Source organism: Grammomys surdaster, unplaced genomic scaffold (assembly GCF_004785775.1).
Source record: "Grammomys surdaster isolate TR1022 unplaced genomic scaffold, NIH_TR_1.0 362, whole genome shotgun sequence".
Taxonomy (NCBI): Eukaryota; Metazoa; Chordata; class Mammalia; order Rodentia; family Muridae; genus Grammomys; species Grammomys surdaster.
The window spans coordinates 3,072,529-3,090,383 of NW_021604781.1; the positions used below are offsets into that span (position 1 = coordinate 3,072,529).

General features: G+C 46.3%; 1 protein-coding gene across 1 annotated transcript in view; it reads left to right on the forward strand.

Annotated features, from left to right (window-relative positions):
- LOC114631420 (WD repeat-containing protein 49-like) overlaps positions 1–17,855 on the forward strand; it is a 120,000-nt gene that overhangs the window by 71,786 nt on the left and 30,359 nt on the right. The window contains exons 12-15 of the mRNA XM_028779753.1: positions 1,170–1,413; positions 3,358–3,463; positions 10,819–10,970; positions 17,018–17,120. Of these exons, the coding sequence (XP_028635586.1) occupies positions 1,170–1,413; positions 3,358–3,463; positions 10,819–10,970; positions 17,018–17,120 (605 nt within the window). The remainder of the gene's footprint in view (positions 1–1,169; positions 1,414–3,357; positions 3,464–10,818; positions 10,971–17,017; positions 17,121–17,855) is intronic.

Genomic DNA, 17,855 nt, shown 5'->3' on the forward strand with positions numbered 1-17,855 from the left:
TTCCCCTTCCCTTCCCCTCCCCTCCCCTCCCCTCCCCTTCCCTTCCCTTCCTTTTTGTTTCTGTTTTTCATTCATAGCACCAGGCATAACACCCAAACAGTTCTAACCCTAATCCAATTGAGTCACAAGCAATGAACGGAGCGCAGGGAGATGATTATTCTTCAACCTTCTTTCTCCCAGCGTCTCCTAAGCCACTTGGAACACAGTGGAGGTGAGTGTCCTGGAGAAGCCACCGGGATCGGCAGGCCCTGCTGAGTGTATTGAGGATCCTCTGTCTTCATCCCCAGGCCAGACCCCAGCTGGAAACCTACAGGAGGACATTGATGCAACCATCAGATCTGGTTGTTGACAGGATTCATAAGTCAATCAATCGTTCAGCTGAACATATCTTTTCAAATAAATGTAGGAAAACAATTGCCTCTTGTTCAGTATACTTCAGTGTTGTTTCAGACAGTCCTGGGTTCAGTGCCTCCTTCTGCAATTTTATTTGTAATTTAAAAATGATTTTTTTATGTATGAGTATTCTTTTATGTATATCGGTATTCTTTCTCTCTGTCTGTCTCTCTGTCTCTCTGTCTCTGTCTCTATTTGTGTGTGTGTGTGTGTGTGTGTGTATGTGTGTGTGTGCACATGTCATGTCCTGTGGAGGCCAGAGAAGACAACAGATCCTCTGAAACTGGACATATAGAATTGTGAGCCCCCATCAAACTCAGGTCCTTTGCAAGAACAGCCAGTGCTCTTAACCACTGAGCCATCTCTCCAGGACAGTTCTCATGTTTTCTGGATGGCAAGTGTTCTGTGCTTTCTCACTATAAGATGGAGATGCATGCACTTGAATCACTGAGTTTCTCAAAGACTCAAACAAAAGCACTGTCGGGGGTGCCAGGCCAATGGGTGACAGAGAGCCTAGGTGGTATGTAGCCTTCCTGCTGCGTCTGCCCTCCCAGGTGTCTCAGGTCCCTTTTTAGAAAGTGAAAAAAGTCCCCCTCCCCCCACATCACGTCACTTTTATTTTCAGTCTGTCTGGAATTTAAACCCAGGGGATGAAAGAAAATACTGGCGTCAATACTGAGAAAGAGTCTGGGATCTTAATAAAAACAGCAGCCTGTCGGGAGAACTGAGGGATCACGTTAAGAGACTGTGTCTTGTTTTCCTGTGAATATTTTTAGGGTTCACTGTGGGACCAACAGATGTCAAGGAAAAGCTAAATGAAATGAGAAACGTTGGGAAGAGTGTCAAGATGGGGAACAGCTCAGCATCCCTTGCTCTGCCCAAAAGGCAAGCGGAATGGAATCGCACTGTGTTCTGTGTCCACAAGGGAGTCAAGGCGTTCTCCTTCTGCAGGAGGAAGAACCTGCTGGTGACAGGTGGGCTGGATCGAATCATCAGGGTCTGGAATCCTTACCTGCCTGGGTAAGTTGTCTCTCTCCTCCCAAGAGTACTGTTGCTGTCATAAAGTAAATGAAACTGTGACTGGAAATTCCCTACAAGAATCATTTAAAAGCCTATGCCCAAATTAATCTCTCACACACAGAGCCTGGGACATTTCCATTTTTAGCCTCTAAAAGTTCACTTTAGGGGCTGCTGGAGAGACAGCTCAATGGTTAGGGGCACTTGCTAGTCACTCAGAAGACCCAGGTTCTATTCCCAGCACCCACAGAATTGCTCAAAATCATCTATAATTCCAGGCCTAGGGAATTGAACTCCCTCTTTCTGGCCTCTTAGGCCAGGCATGCACTTCATACAGTAGGCCCTTCTGAGCAAGTGCCCAGAAATAGTTTATTTTATAATAATAAAATAATATTTTTTATCCACTTTATTCTGTGCATATGTGTGTGGCATGCACACATGTATGCGTGTTGGCATGTCTAAGAGAGAGCTTGTGCATGTGTGTGTGGCTTCCTGAAACTGACCCTGAGAATCGTGCTGATTTAGGCTTTTATCAGCTTGACATAAACTAGAGTCATCTGGGTAAAAAGAAACCTCAAGTGAGAAAAAGCCTCCACCCGTGATAGACTGTGACCCGGGAGCTGTAAGCTGAAGTAAACCCTTGCCCTCCCCAAGCTGCTTTTTGGTTGCCATGTTTACCACAGCAACAGCAAGCAGATCAGCATCTTCTTCAGTCGCTCTCTGTCTTGTTCCTTGAGGCAGAGTCTCTCCGTTAAATCCAGAGTTTGCTGTTACCAGTAGTATAGCTAGCCAGCTTGCTGCAAGAACCTTGGTCTCTGTCTTCTAAGTGCTGGGATTACAAGCAGGCTGCCTCTCCCATTCAACGTCTCCATGGGTTCTGGGATATGAACCCATTCCTCATGCAATGCACAGCAAGCACTCTATCCACCGAGCCATCTCCTCCGATCTACCTTTTTGGGTAGATACTGAGACCTTCTGTGTCATCACGTCTGTAACCCATCTCTGGCCCCTGTGTCAGGTCCGCTTACCAATGAAGAGTCTGGAGCCCAGAGAAACAATGGCAGAGTCAGAACCCCACAGGCAGAAATGCTGTGGACAGGTGGGGACTGGGGAGTAGGAAGCTGATCTTTCAGTTCTGGTGAGCAAGAATCACATGGGCTATGCCCAGGTTCCTGTCTGGGGGGACAGGTGATCCTGAGTTCACCCTACAGGTGATAGCCAGGACCATGAGGCACGGTGGGGAAGTGCCTTGAATCTGATTGCGCTGCTATGACTTTCTAACTAGGAGGTTCTCCTGATCAACTGCAACAAACTCAGTTTCCCCATTTATAGTTGTGACAGGATACTCGCCCTCTAGGGTAATAAAGAAAATAAATAATAGGAAAGACTCAGAACAATGTGAGGTGCATAATACAAACGGAAGGCAGTTTTCTGCCTGGTTCTATTATGGTTAAAAGCAGGCATGTGCTCCCTCCATCAGCCTGAACCTGGCTCTCCCTCTGCTCCCCTCTCTCCCACCCCCACCCCCACCCCTGCCCACTATGAATACCTTCCAGAATACCCAGCCCCTGCAAGGGCCCTTTAAAATAGCCGTATATTGCAAAGTGCAGATTTTAATGCTGTTCACTCAAGCCTGTAGGGTCACGAACTGGCCGCCCGCCCCTCGGGCTGTTCCTCACCTGTTCCTTTTAGGCAGCTATTGTTAACAGCTGGAGAAACAGGGCCCTGGGCTTCCTTTCACCCGAGCTCTGTTGCTGAAACTGCTTATTATTTTGCCTCAGTCCTTTTATTACACAAAATCTGTACTTGTGTACTATCAGATGGAAGCGTAAGCCTCTTCTAGGCTGAATAGAACTGCCACATCCGGGCCAAACTGAGTTTTGCATTTTTAAAATAGGAGTAGCAGACAGAATGGCTTTGTGCTCGGTTGTTCTTTTCTCTTTCTAGAAACCCAACAGGTGTGCTGAGAGGCCACATGGCTCCTGTGATGTACGTACACATAGCCTTTGAAGAAAACAAAGTGTTTTCCATGTCTGCTGACAACACAATCAAGGTCTGCCCCTCTCATGTTTTGATACATACATCCTTTAGGCGGGCTTTGTCTATTAGTTAAATTAATATATTTATATTTATTTATTTTTGCAACATGACCTCCCACTGTAGCTCAGAATGACCTGGCACTCCCCACAATCCTCCTGCTTTAGCCTCCCAAGCAATTTGCCCATCTCCATCTTTGGCAATGGGGTTGGGGGGGCGGTGTCTCATGCGGGATATAGATGTGTGCATTTTCTTTAGGAGGGTATGTATGTATGTGTCTGTGTGTATTTGTGTATATGTATGTATATATGTATGTATGTGTGTGTGTGTGTATATGCATGTATATGTGTGAGTGTTTGTATATGTGTGTGTGTTTGCCTGTGTTCTTGTGGATGTATGTCTGAGTCTCTCTCTGTACACATATGCACAAGCAGCTGATTGCTTTGGAACTCTCCATGCTGGTTCTTGGTGTGGTGTGTAGCCCTTCCAGCCTGTGAGTTCTTGCCTGCACACTGTCCAGATAGTTCCTGTTCCAACCATTTCCCCAATTATCTGGGAGGCAGAGAGGTGGAGCTGGGAATTCTGCCCACTGCCAACAGTGGCTAGCTCTTATCTGTAATACGTGCTGGACACCAGCCTTCCTGAAGTGTTCCTCGTGGGCCTCAGAACCCAAGCATTTCTGATGTACATACAGGCAATGACATCACAGTTTGGCTCTGTTTCCCCCGTATACTGAATGAACATCCTGTTCCTGTCTAATGCTTGCTTGCCCTAGGACCTCTGTAGTACACAGTTCTTTTTATGCAAAAAGCAGTCTGACTGGCTCCCTTCTCTCCATTACACTTGATTCAGAGGACCTGACTAGACTGGGCAATCTGTTGACCTAAGTTACTGGGCTGCTGGTGGCCATAGGGTAGGAACTTGGAATAAAATAATAGGAGGTGAGAGACCCTGTCTCAAAAAAAGGAAAGAAAACAGAGAGAGAGAGAGAGAGAGAGAGAGAGAGAGAGAGAGAGAGAGAGAGAAAGCGTCATGGTGTTGGAGTAGACATCAGTTTCTAAGAAATGACATCAAAAGTTCAGGAAACAAAAGAAAATAAATGAGGCTCTGTCAAAATTAGAAACATCTGTGTTTCATTGAACATCATTAGTACATGAAATAGACAACTTACATAGCAGGGGACATTGCAAACCATATGTTTGATAAGGAACTTGCACTGAGACTCTAACTTTCAGTGCTTAGTAATAAAAGCCATGACAACCAATTGAAACATGGACAGATTTGAGTAGACACTTCTTCAAAAATGGCCAATCATGGCATATAGTGCCCAATACCACAGTCACGGGGAAATTAAAACCCAAACCACAATAAAATACAACTTCACTTTCATGAGGATGAGGGGGTAGATTAGTAGATGCTGATAAAAATGAGAAGAAATGGAAACATCTATATATTGATACAAAGAAATGCCATTTTTTTCAAAAATAATTTTATCAGCTCTCAAGTGGTAAATAATATATGACCCAGGGTTTCCACCCCCAGGGATAGGCTCAAGAAAACTAAAAGCATGAATTTCTCAAAAATGTGCTTGTCGATGTGTAAAACAGTGCCGTTTACCACAGTTAGAGGGTAGGTGCAACTCAAATGTCCAGCAACTTGTAAATAGTAAAAATAAAATAAAAATGTAGTGTGTGGGGGGCAAAAGAATGAAGCATCCATCTGCATGCTAACACAGGCATGATGTTAGGTGAAAGCCACACGTTGGCTTGGTTGTTCCATTTGTATGAAACACTTAGAAGGCACCAATGACAGAAAGTGTTTTAACCAGGGACTGAAGTGTGGACAGAATACAGAATAGCTAACAATGGGCACGGGGTTTCTGAAGGAGTAGACGGGATGCCCTGATAGTAGGTAGCATAACTCCAGGGCCTGCTGAAGCCCTCTGAATCGAACATGTTTTAAAAATGTGAATTTTGTGATACATGCGTTATATTTCAATAAAGCCATTTTAAGGCAAGAAAAGAATCAGGGTGACACCAAGGTTTGGAATCTAAATCGGAGATGGGGAATATGGCAAATGAGGGGTGTAAGACCAGAAGTGCAGCTGCTGGTGTGTTGGACAGAGTCAACTGGGATTTGAGGGAGGAGGAGCATGGGGTGGAAGCGGCTGGTGGTATAAAATCGGGCTTTATTAGCATTTAGATAGAATCTTAAACTCTGGACTGGGTAAGATGGCAAACAGGAGTAAGAGCCAGCAGAGGAGGGGGAAAGTGTGCCAAAGACCGTGTGCCGAGCCTGGGATGTGCTGAAGCTTCCTCTGTGTGGGTCCAAGATGGTGCCAGCAACAGTGAACTTGGGACTCGTCCCACAAGCGAGGTTGGAAGTGAATCTATACAACCAGGTGTGGCGCATACAGCCAGCAATATAACCGGGGCCCAAACGCAAGCAATTCAGTCCTCCGGGCAAACTTGATTAAAATGAGGAGATTTATGAACTCCACAGTTTGATTTATTTTGAAAATCAAATTCATCTAAAGGCTTCATCCAAAGTCACCACGTAGAGGGCTCCAAGTTTTTAATGAGCTTTTTTTTTCCCCTTTGAATCTTGCGGCTCTCCGATAATCATAATTCTGTATGTGGGGACATGCCTTCCATCCTATTTTCTTTCCCCATCTCCTCTCCGTTTTCTTCCAATCTCAACTCGTGATTACAAGATTAGCATCTAGCCTGTGATGATTCAGGCATATTGAATAGCTTCCCAATGTGTATTTAAAATATATTGAAAACCTCATCTCAGAAATATGGTGTGTACGTTATTTCAGACTGTACTAGTCCTATCAAACAACAGCTAATGAGCCGGGAGCCAAACCGCTCAGTGTCTAGCCTGCCTGAGCAGAGAGTCTTCATTCTTTGAATTATTTTTCAGCCCAAATATTTTACTCTTCCAAATCACAGGGACACACAAACATTCCAGGAGGCTGCTGGCTTCTGGCAGTCTCTAACGGAGAGTAGAGTGATGGATTCAGATTGCCTTTTTCACTTAGGATTCTCTATAAATGCAGTGCCGCAAGCCACAAATGGGGCTAGCATTTGTCAACCAGAATTAGAATTCAGAGAAAGTTATTTCGTCTAAGGAAGCCAGCATAGCGTGCTAGCTAGCATAACCTGGGTACCTCTCTTGGGCATGCTCCGTGCTTTCTCTAGGTTAAGGCAATGGGTTTGCTTTTGTCCATTTTAACCCAGCACCATGGTTCTGTGAGTGAGGGCCCCCACTCAGAGACTGATGTCTCTCCAGTTAGGGACTCTATCCTCTTCATCCAATGCCTAGAGGAAGAGGGTACCGGTACCACTGCCTGCTCCAACTCCAGCCTCCTCTTCTCATAGTCTGAGCAAAATTCACAGCCATGATGGGTGAATGGGAAGTGCCACATGCCTTAGGTGGGTACCCTCTCCCCAGCAAGGACTCTGCAAATGGACAAGGACTTGTGGATTAGGAAGAAGATGACAGAGCTCTGGAGGCCACAACAAGCCAGGTGACTTGGGGTGAATGATTCAGTCCCTCTAAACTGACTTAGCTCTTTAGTGGTTTGCATCTTCCCAAGAGGGGAGAAAGACCCACCTTGTAGAGGAGTTGTCCTTGTTAAAGGCAGTGCATGCGCACCGGCCTCACTGCACAGTGGTTTCATTGGATGAAGCTGATTTCAGCCCAAGAGCATGGGTGAAATTCAATAGGTTAAGCATCAGGGCAGGCTTGATGAACACAGAAATAAAGTCAGAGATGAACTGGTGAGCAGCTGGGTTCAAAAATGGGCCTCTGCTCAAGCTGCTCACTTCCGGTCCTTGGTGGATGCTGGCCTGGTGAGCTCCTTCTTCATGTCCTCTGTGTTTGCAGAAGCTATTGTTAGTTGAGGAATTTGTCAATTTGATAACTCAGTCTAAACTTCTATGTAACAAATGTCTGTCTACCTTTCCCTTGTGGGTCTTAGGCACCAACCCATCCCACCTGAGATGGCTTTTCCCACACTCTAAAATTTCCTGTGTTTCCTCCCAGGAACCTTATGTATTAGTCCATTTCTTGGTGCTATAACAAAATACTTGGGGCAAACCAATTTACAAAAGAGATCAGACTTGCTTAGTTCATGGTCCTAAGGCTAGGAAATCCAAAAGCATGACTCTGGCATCTAATAAGGGTCTTTTTGCTGTGTCGTGATATGAGGCATCACATGGTCAGGCAAGGCAAATGTGCTAGCTTGGCTCTCTCTTCCTCTTTGTTTTTCAATACAGTTTTAGTTGCCCAGGGTGGAGTCCATGGTCTTGCACATGCTAGGTGTCTTAGTTAGGGTTTTAGTGCTGTAAAGAGACAATATGACCGTAACAACTCTCATAAAGAAAAAAATAGTAATTTGGGGCTGGTTTAGAGTTTCAGAGGTTCAGTCCACTATCATCATGGTGGGAAACATGGCAGCATCCAGGCAGACAGGGTGCTGGGTAAAGAGTTGAAAGTTCTACATCATGATCTACAGGCAGCAGAAGGAGACTGTGGGCCATACTGGGCATAGCTTGAGCACAGGAGACTTCAAAGCCCACCCCCACAGTGACACACTTCCTCTAACAAGGCCACACCTCCTGATAGTGTCACTTCCTATGGGCCAAGCATTCAAACACGTGAGTCTATGGGGCCATTCCTATTCAAACCACCACACTAGGCGAACAGTCCACCACTAAGCTGTACCTGTGACCCTGTCTTTCCTTTCTTATGGAGTCACTAACTCCATCATGGGTGTCCTTTCCTCGTGACTTTATCAAATCCCGATTGTCTACCTTTAGATACCATTAACATATGAATTTAGGGATTGAGTTTGCCATAGAAACTCAAATCACAGCATATCAGGAAGTGAGAAGACATCAGTACCCATGGCAGGGGGCTGATAATAGCTGTGAGGGTTACCTTTGCATCCAGTAGAATGAGTGTACTCCAACAGATTGATACCAGGGAAAGGAGAGGGCTGTCCCTTGAGCAAGCTGTCCTTGGGTCTGCTCTTTCCACGGGGATTTTAATGTTGGTTGGCTATGGCAACTTTATAGCAGGCACAGGTCCACACAGATACAGAGACGAGCTGGATCTTTCCTAGCCAGCTTGCTAGCAGCCCAGAGAACAAATGTTAACTAAGCAGAGTGAAAATTCAAGATTAGAGTGTAGGTCAAGGGGCAGAGTCTTCAGACAGGTGGCACTTGGCATCTAGGTCAAGAAGACAGAGCCCTGCCCAGGGTTGCAAGCTCACTCTTGTGAGCGTTTCCTGTCTTGGCTATGTCTTAGCCTGTAAACTCAGAACTTCATTTGGAGTCGGTGGATAACACCTACCTCTCAGAGCTGGCCTAAGAGAGCAATAGTTTGCAAGCCTGTGCTATCGTTTGGTTCAATGACCTTGAGTATTAGAGGCTTTGTCACCAGCTATCAGAAAGTAGAGGAACCTCTGCAAAGTGGGGTCTAGGGGCTCTTCAGGTTGTTGGTAGTATTGTCTGGAGAGGGACAGTGAGATCTTGTCTCCATCCTTTCTTTTTGCTACCTGGCCATAGGGTGAACAGTTCTATGTGCCCTTCCCCGTCCCTCATGCCTCTGCCATGAGGTGTTGCTTGCCCAAAGGCAGCAAGGCCACCAAGACTTTATATTGGATTCCCTGTAACTGTGAGACAATAGAGCTTTCCTGTCTCTAGTTTTGAAAGTGTCCATAACGGTGATAGAAAGCTGACTCACATGGGCTGCTATAACAAAGTGCCAGAGATGGAGTGGGTTAAATAACAGAAATGTACTGGCTTATAGTCCCAAGGCTAGAAGCTCAGAGTGTCAGGTGGCAAGGGGCCGTCAGAGGGCTGTGAAACTGGGGTGGACCCAGGCCCCATGCCTGCCTTGCAGCAATCTTCTGACAATCCTCGTATTCTTTGGTTGGAGATGCACTACCCTGATCTCCACCACCATTGTCATGCGCCATCTTCCCACTGTCCCCCTCTCTCTCTAACTCTCCTCACTGTGTTGGATTCGAGTCTAGCCTGCTCCCTGAGGACCTCATTCATCCTCACTACCTGATCTCAACAACCTCATTTTCAAATTGAGCCTCATCCTGAGGAACTGGGGTTATTCACCATTTGAAGGGAGGGTAGTAATTCACCCACAACAAAATGTGAAGGAAACCAGGACTCAAGGTAGCTGTCACAAAGGCGGGTGCGTGTCGCTTGGAAGGGCAGCCATTGTGTCTCTGAGGATCATGGACGTCCCCATTTTGTGCTTGGCCCAGCCTGCTCCTCTCACCTTTACTTTATTATTTAGTTTGGTTTTGGGGTTTTTGTTGTTGTTGCTGTTGTTGTTGTTGTTGTTGTTTTGAGACAGGGTTTCTCTGTGTAGCCCTGGCTGTCCTGGAACTCACTCTGTAGACCAGGCTGGCCTTGAACTCTGCCTCCCGAGTTCTGGAATTACAGGCATACACCACCTGTACCTCCAACAACCCCCCTCCCACCGCCACCGACCCCTCACCTCTGGCCCCGGCTTCTCCGCTCCTACACTGCAGCCTTCACCAGCTCAGTCTCCTAACAGAACGCCAGAGCCACGGCGTGATTTACAAGCCTAGCAGATGATTGACAGCAATATTATTGTAATCATGTTGAACCATTGTTATATTCTAACCACCTCTCCAAGCATTGCCTTTTAATCAATTTTCTAAAATTCTCTATGAAACACCATCAGAGGGAAACATAAGCCTCCTCCAGGAGGAATAAAACTGCCACATCCAGGCCAAGCTGAGTTTAGATGTGTGCATTTGCTCTGTGTGTGTGTGTGTGTTTACATATGTGTCTCTGTGTATATGTATACATATGTGTGTGTATGCATGTGTGTGTGCATGTATACATACACATTTGTCTGAGTGCTTGTGGGTACGTGTCTCTATATTAGACAGTACTGAGGGGAAGAGATGTTAGGCTACACAGGTGGAACCACTTGGATTCCGAACAAGGCAGATGGACTCTCTGGGCTGACATGTCCTCAAACAACAGCCACACAGGAATCCATTCCACGTGACCTCCAAGTGTCTGCCTGGTGACAGGGTTGGTGGTCTTGTATTAAAAACTGGAAGCAGGTTTGATTATAAAGGTCCCACAAATCAGACCCAAGCTATGAAAGCTGGGTCCATGGAGAATGGGGTGACTGTTTCCTTCTGAGAAGGATAGAGCCTAGAGGCTCATGGTCACAATTGTTCCCTCTCTTTGGTCACCTTTCACATAGGATTTAGAGTCTGCAGCCAGCCTGGGCTACACAGGGAGATCCTATCTAAGGAAAGAAGAACTAAAACCTATGACTTTCCCCCCATTTTCTCCACAGATCTGGGATCTGGAGACCCATGCCTGCTGCTGTACAGTCTCTTCCAAAGCCAGTGGCATCAAGGGAGAACTCACAGCCTGTCTCTATCTCCCCGGACCTAGAGCCCTGTGTGTGGCCACGGGTACCCTGGCCTTCCTTCACCTGAAAGTGGGGTAGGGGACAGTCTGTCATCCAAGCTTTGTGCATGCACTGTTCTAGAGGGTTCTAGAGAGTCCTGGTAGTGTGGTCAATATTCTACTCAATGCTCAGGTCACAGGCTCTGAAACTGCAGCCCTAGGCCTCTAGCCTTCAGCTTATATTTGATGAGGCTTTTTAATGCCTTCTTTAGTGACACCAGAGTAACCTGTACTATTAGAAGTGACTTCCTTTTGTGCCTGTCCCACCTACCACCAGCCTTAATCATATGTATACATATATACATATGTATATATATGATTCATTATATCTGGATCCAATATATCATCGTATATATGTGGATCTGGAACAGAATCCAGATCCAAAGCCAGAAACTAAACAGAAGGAGATCTGGGAGTCTGGCATTCCCACAGGCCTGTTGCCTCTGCTATTCCCCATGCTTCAGAGCCCTTGTCATGGTTTGAACAGGTTTGGCCTCCCCATAAAATCACATGTTTGCATAGTTGGCTCACACAGAAAGGCACTATTAGGAGGTATGGCTTTGTTGGAGTAGGTGTGGCCTTGTTGGAAGAAGTAGGGTAGACTTTGAGGTCTCCTAAACTCAAGCTACACCCAGTGAGCTAGTCTCCTTCTGATGGCCTGTGGAAGGCATCTCCTCCTGCCTGATGCCTTCAGATCAAGATGTAGACCTCTTGGTGCTCCTCCAGCACCATGTCTGCCTGTCTGCTGCCGTGTTTCCCACCACGATGATAGTAGACCAAACCTCTGAAGCTGTAAGCTAGCTCCAATTAAATGTCCTTTATAAGAGTTGGCTTGCTCATGTTGTCCCTTCACAGTAATGAAACCCTAACCCAGACACACCCCTTCCCCATCCATAAAGCAAGCTAGCCATGCAGGGCATCACATGCCAAAGTGATGAGGACCCCTGAGTAGATTCTCTTCCCCAGTACCTGAGGCTATAATGCCTTGAGAGCAAAATCTCCCCAATTTCACATGCATTCTTGTTTCTTTTACACCCCCATACCTTACCCCAAGCCCCAGCTATAGCATCATTGTCTTTTTTGCAAGGAATCTAGTGGCCACTTGCCTCCTCTTCCACCTCTGCTCTCCCTGGGCTGAAGCTGTCTGGTCTTATGCACTTGGAGAGGACTCTGCACATCAGTTGGCTCCAGGCACCTTGGCTGTCTCTGCCCTGCCTGAACTGAGGCTTTCTAGTCTTACAATAACATCGGGTGTCCAGGGATTGCCTAGTTCAACCCTTTATAGATGCATAATTAGGGATGCAGAAGCTGGGAATGGCTTGCCATGGTGCATAGAAGCCAGGAACAAAAACAAGACATCCAGCCTCTGGAAGAAGGCAGGCTTCTGGCTTCTTTCTGCATGCACCCACCTGATCAAAAAACTCAAAAAAGGAGAGGCAACCTTATATTAAAAAGCAAAGCAACAAAAGAAAAACATATAAGGAACACAAAAAAAGGTAGAGACAAAAAACCATAAAATTGGAAACTATAAAATATAAGTAAATGATTATATAAAATATAAGTTTATGGTAAGGAAGAAAGGAAAAAAAAGCCCAGACAAAGCATTATGAGACAAAGAACCCCCAAAGATGCCACTGAGTTTGTTTTGTGTTGACCATATGCTGCTGGGCATGGGGCCTGGCCTCAAGAGTGGTTCATATGCCAAATGAGACGTCATTTGGGAGTGGTTATCAGTTGGAGATAGCTTCTGGGTTGAGGATGAGAGCTTGCATCCACCTCCACTCTCAGCTCTGGGAGTGCAGTCCCTGTGCATGCTGCCACGGTCACTCTGAGTTCCCACAGGCACCGGTCCTGCTGTGTGTAGAAGGCCTTGTGTCCCTGGTTGTTCTCCATCCCCTCTGGCTCTTAACATCTTTCTTCTTCCTCTTCCTCGGGGTTCCTTGAGCTGTGAGTGGAGATTGATGGAGATATCCCATTTGGGAGTGCTCCAAGATCCAGCTGTGGCCTCTGTGTTTGTTCTCATCTATTGCAGGAGGATGCTTCTCTGATGGGGGCTGAGCACGGCGCTGATCATGCTCATATATTAGACAATACATATAAGTATAGCAGAATGCCATCAGGAGTCATTTTGCTGCTATCTTCCTTTAGTAAAATGGTAGTATTTGGTTTCCCCTGGGTCCCTGGCCTATCTAGTCTCAGTTTCTTGGCCACTAAGCAGTGTTGGGGATGGGTCCCATCTCATTCAGTGTTTGAGCTTTTAGGGGGTTTCTATATATGCCAATGTGTGTATCTTTTTCTCTCTGCATCTATATGTGCCAATGTGTGTGTCTGTGTCTATATGTGCCAATGTGTGTGCTTCTGCATCTATATGTGCCAATGTGTGTGTCTCTGCATCTATATGTGCCAATGTGTGTGTCTCTGCATCTGTATGTGCCAGTGTGTGTCCCTGCATCTATATGTGCCAGTGTGTGTCTGCGTCTATATGTGCTTCTTGTGCTTTTTCTTTGGCGCTTATTTTTCCATTTGTTCGTTTGTTCATTGTTCATGTGTTTGTTTTTGTCTTATTAAAGTTTGTTTTTGGTTTTGTCATACTTAAGTTTGTTTATTTATTTTTTAGATACCTGTTTGTTTTCTAATGAAAGAGCAGGGGAAGATGTGGATTTGGGTGGATGGGGTGATGAGGAGGACCTGGGGCAAGAGGAACCATAATCAGAATATAGCATATGGAAAAAAATCAATCAAATAAACAAACAAAAAAACAAATCCCATAAGGGTCGGGAGAGAGGATTCAATAATTAAGAGCACTTACAGCCCTTGAACTCAGGTCCAGTTTCTGGTGCCCATATGGTCCTCGGTGGCTTATAACTATCCATAAATCCAGTTCCAGGGGATCCCATGCACTCTTCTGACTTCTGTAGGCATAAGACACCCATGCGGTACCCATACATACATGCAACCAAAACAGTTATGCAAATTAAACAAACAAGTAAATAAATAAATAACCAAGCAGGCAAGCATCAGACAAAAGGAAATATACTTCCTGGTGCCATTTCCCACAGCCTGCCCTAAAGGCCCAAAGGCAATGGAATAAGCCACACCCTTCTGTGGAAAAGGAATTCTCCCCTGCCCTGCTAGCATGAGTGGTGGGGTGCTTGGCACATTCTTTGAGAACTGTAAGGCTCTCTGCAATCCAAAAGCATGGACCTCATTACAGCCAGCCTGGACTCAAACCCAGGTCCTCTGGAAGAACAGCCAGCGCTCTTAACCTCTCAGCCATCTCCCCAGCCCCATGTGGTCCACTCTTTATTCCCTGTTATTCCTCCTGAATATACAGCATACATCCCTCCTCCCAGCACAGCTTCTTCCAGTGTTAACCAGTATACACGGTCCAAGACAAGGATGCAGAAAATCCTCAGAGTGACTGTCATAGCCTGAATATTTCAGATACTTTTTCACAATGGTGACTGTCTTCCTGAGCCCCATATCAGGACCTTTGTCCTCCCCATGTTTTCTCTTGATTTGTGAACACAGGTATGGGCGAGCATTTCTTAATGCATTTGCTGTATTCCAAGGTCAAACTGCAAGTTAGGAGTTCATTCAAGGGGCCTAGAGATGGCTCGCTGGTCAAGAGAACTTACTACTCTTGCAAAGGACTCCAGTTCAATTTCTTTCTTTTTTTTTTTTTTAAGATTTATTTACTGTATATGAGTTCACTATCACTGTTTCAGACACACTAGAAGAGGGCATCTGATCCCATTACAGATGGTTGTGAGCCACCATGTGGTTGCTGGGAATTGAACTCAGAACCTCTGGAAGAACAGTCGGTGCTCTTAACCACTAAGCCATCTCTCCAGCCCTCCAATTCAATTTCTAGTGCTCACATCAGCAGCTCACAACTGCCTGTGACTCTAGTTCTAGAAGGCCTGACACCTCTGGCCCCTACAAGCATGTGGATAAGCCCACACACCAATACTTACATACACATAGTTAATTTTTTTTTTAAATTAACTTCATGGAAAACCAAGCACATTTTACAGCACCGCATGTGACCCTGGTCTTGGCCACCCGCTCCCTTTCTAATCTCAGTGAAGCCATGTAGCCATGGCCACCCGCTCCCTTTCTAATCTCAGTGAAGCCATGTGGCCCGCTAGAAAGGCTCAGAAAACTCAAATAGAGGTGCAACTAAATGATCAGTACAGCCAAGCTCCTCGGAGATCTTGAGCATTTCACTCAGGATGCCAAAACAGCCCACTGGAAGCGGGAGCTTCTGCCAATCAAGCTCCTGTTTGTTCTGCATGATAGAGTTGTGTAGAACAAACAGCTCACTTGATTGATTCCTTTTGGAATGCAGTGACTGGAAATTCTACTTCATGGCAAACACAATCTCAGTCTCTAGCGCTAACAATTAGATGCCAGATCCTGTCCCCTGTCCTAGCTCACCTCATCCCTGCTGTCACTCCGGAGCTGTGCAACCCAGTGTTACCTAACCCTCATTTGCAAAGCCTAAGCTCCTCCCCCAGCATCTGGGGAAAGGATCAGACCAGCAGCCAGACCCAGAGTTTTTTCTCTTTTCTCCTGTTTCCTCCTTTCTTTGGACTTCTTGCCTCCTCCTGCCTGTACCAGAGCCCACCATCAAGCCCAGGGACAAGCTGCTCTTTCTTGGAGAGCTGTCTCAGCATCGTATCTGAGGCAGCAGATCAGTGAGAGGCTCTGCCATTCTCCTGTGACCATGCTTGAGGATTCCCTGCAGAGAGACAGTTAAGAAGAGGGAGATGGCAGGGACAGCGCACACGGAATTAATGCTCTGTGTCACATCCACTGCATGTGGACATTTGTATGCATTTCCTTGTCATTATTCCTCACATTTCCATGAGGGGCTGCGCTTTGCAGATGAGGAAATGAGGCTCGAGTGGCTGCTGAGTGCTGGCTTCCCAGAGGCAGAGTCTGGAAGCAGGCTCTGGTTGCTCTGACATGCCCTTTGTACCTGGGTACCCCTGGGAGTCACAGCACCAGGCCTGCTGAGATCTGCTTGGCCTCATCCCTACAGTAATTTAAGAAGTGTTGCCTTTTGAGCAGAAGGATTCATAGTGTACTAATTTATGTTTGTTCGGGAAGTTTAAATTCTCATTATTCTAGATCATTCTGTGAGCCAAATCACACTCCCCATGCCCTTACAAGGAGATGCATGGCCACTTGTGATGGCACACACCTGTGGTCCAAGTCTTACTCAGGAGACAGAATCCGAAGGATCTGGAGTTTGAGGACAGCCTGAGATACAGGAGACCCTGTCTCAATCAATCCAAATCAATCAATCAGAGGTGTATGCTGTTTCCTTCATTAGCAGTCAATATACTTCATCACGTGCCAGTCACTTGTGTTCTGAGTGTGCCCTATCATGTGTTAACCACGTGTACTACTCTGAGAAGATGCCCACATATCTTTTCCTATTTAATCCCCGTGTCCATGTGATGAAACGCCACAACCAAAGCAAGTGGGGAGAGGAAGGATTTATTTGGCTTATGCTTCCACATCACTGTATATCATTGAAGGAGTCAAGACAGGAACTCAAACAGAGCAGGAACCTGAAGGCAGGAGCCGATGCAGAGACCATGCAGGGGTGCTGGTAACTGGCTTGCTCCACATGGCATGCTCAGCCTGCTTTTTTTTTATAGCACCCAGGACCACTAGCCCAGGGATGGCACCATGCACTATAGGCTGGGCCCTCCCCCATCAATGTCCAACAGGCTTGCCTACAACCAGGTCTTACGGAAACATTTTCTCAACTGACTCTCCCACCTCTCTGATGAGTGTAACCTGTGTCAACTGGACATGAAAACCAGCCAGCACGCCCTGTTGTAACCCTGTTGTAACCCTGTAAAACAGGTATCACTACCCCCATATTGCAGATTAGAGAGTGGGATTTTAAGCAGTCAGGCAAATTTCCCAGGGTCCTAGATCCATCATGTGAGCCCAAAGCCTTTCCTGCTGGCCACTGTGTAATGAGACAGCAGATAACCTCCCTCCTGGGTATCCTGGCAAGCCATCACTACAGGTGTCCATTGTCTCTGTTTTTCATGGGCAAGATCTGTCCCAGAGCCCCACCTGGTGCGTTCCCACCAAGAGCCCGTGGTGTGCTGCAGGTACAACCCAGCCTTCCGACATGTGGTCAGCTGCTGCGAAGCCTCCGTAAGTATTCACTCCTGATACCTTAGCCATGTTTGTGAGGTAGCCTGGCTGCTCCATCTTCCCACTAAAGCCGAGCAGTGTTTTCTGTTCCTAGAAACCAACAGTGGGTGGACATTGAGTCCTGCTCTGTTAATCACCCTGTATTGTTTGGACAATGTTTGCTTAGAGTCAAGTGGAAGACCCTGCCGTTTCCCCAGTGGCTCCCAGTATGAGCTTTTTGGAAGGAACATCCATTCTGAGAGTATTACATCCTTGTGATTATCTTATTTGTTGTAAAGCAAATACTTCTCATTAACTGGTTGAAACACTACTCCACTGTCTGCTCAGAGGACCTTGAGAGCAGGCTGGGAAACCCTCTCTGGGGTGGTTGGGGACTGACCGCAGCCATCAAGACAGATGATATTGGACTTCCTGGAGGAGGAATCTCATTCAAAGGCTGCTCAAGGGTTGGGCCTGAAAGAGAGTAATTGCAAGAAGGGAAATTAACTGAGGGGGATCATAGGACTGGAACTGTGGACGGTACAGGAAATGGGTCCTACTACCCCAGCTTCAATAGAATATCCAATGCAGCTTCTGGGTCAAAGGGTTTACTTTAGTCCATGTTCAAAGTTACAGTCCACTGTTGTCACCAGGAAGTCAACCAGGCTGAAGCTACAGACAACTGGTTATAATGCACCCACAGTCCAGAAGCATCAACTGAGGTCATGCTGCATCCACAGGCTATACTGCATCCAC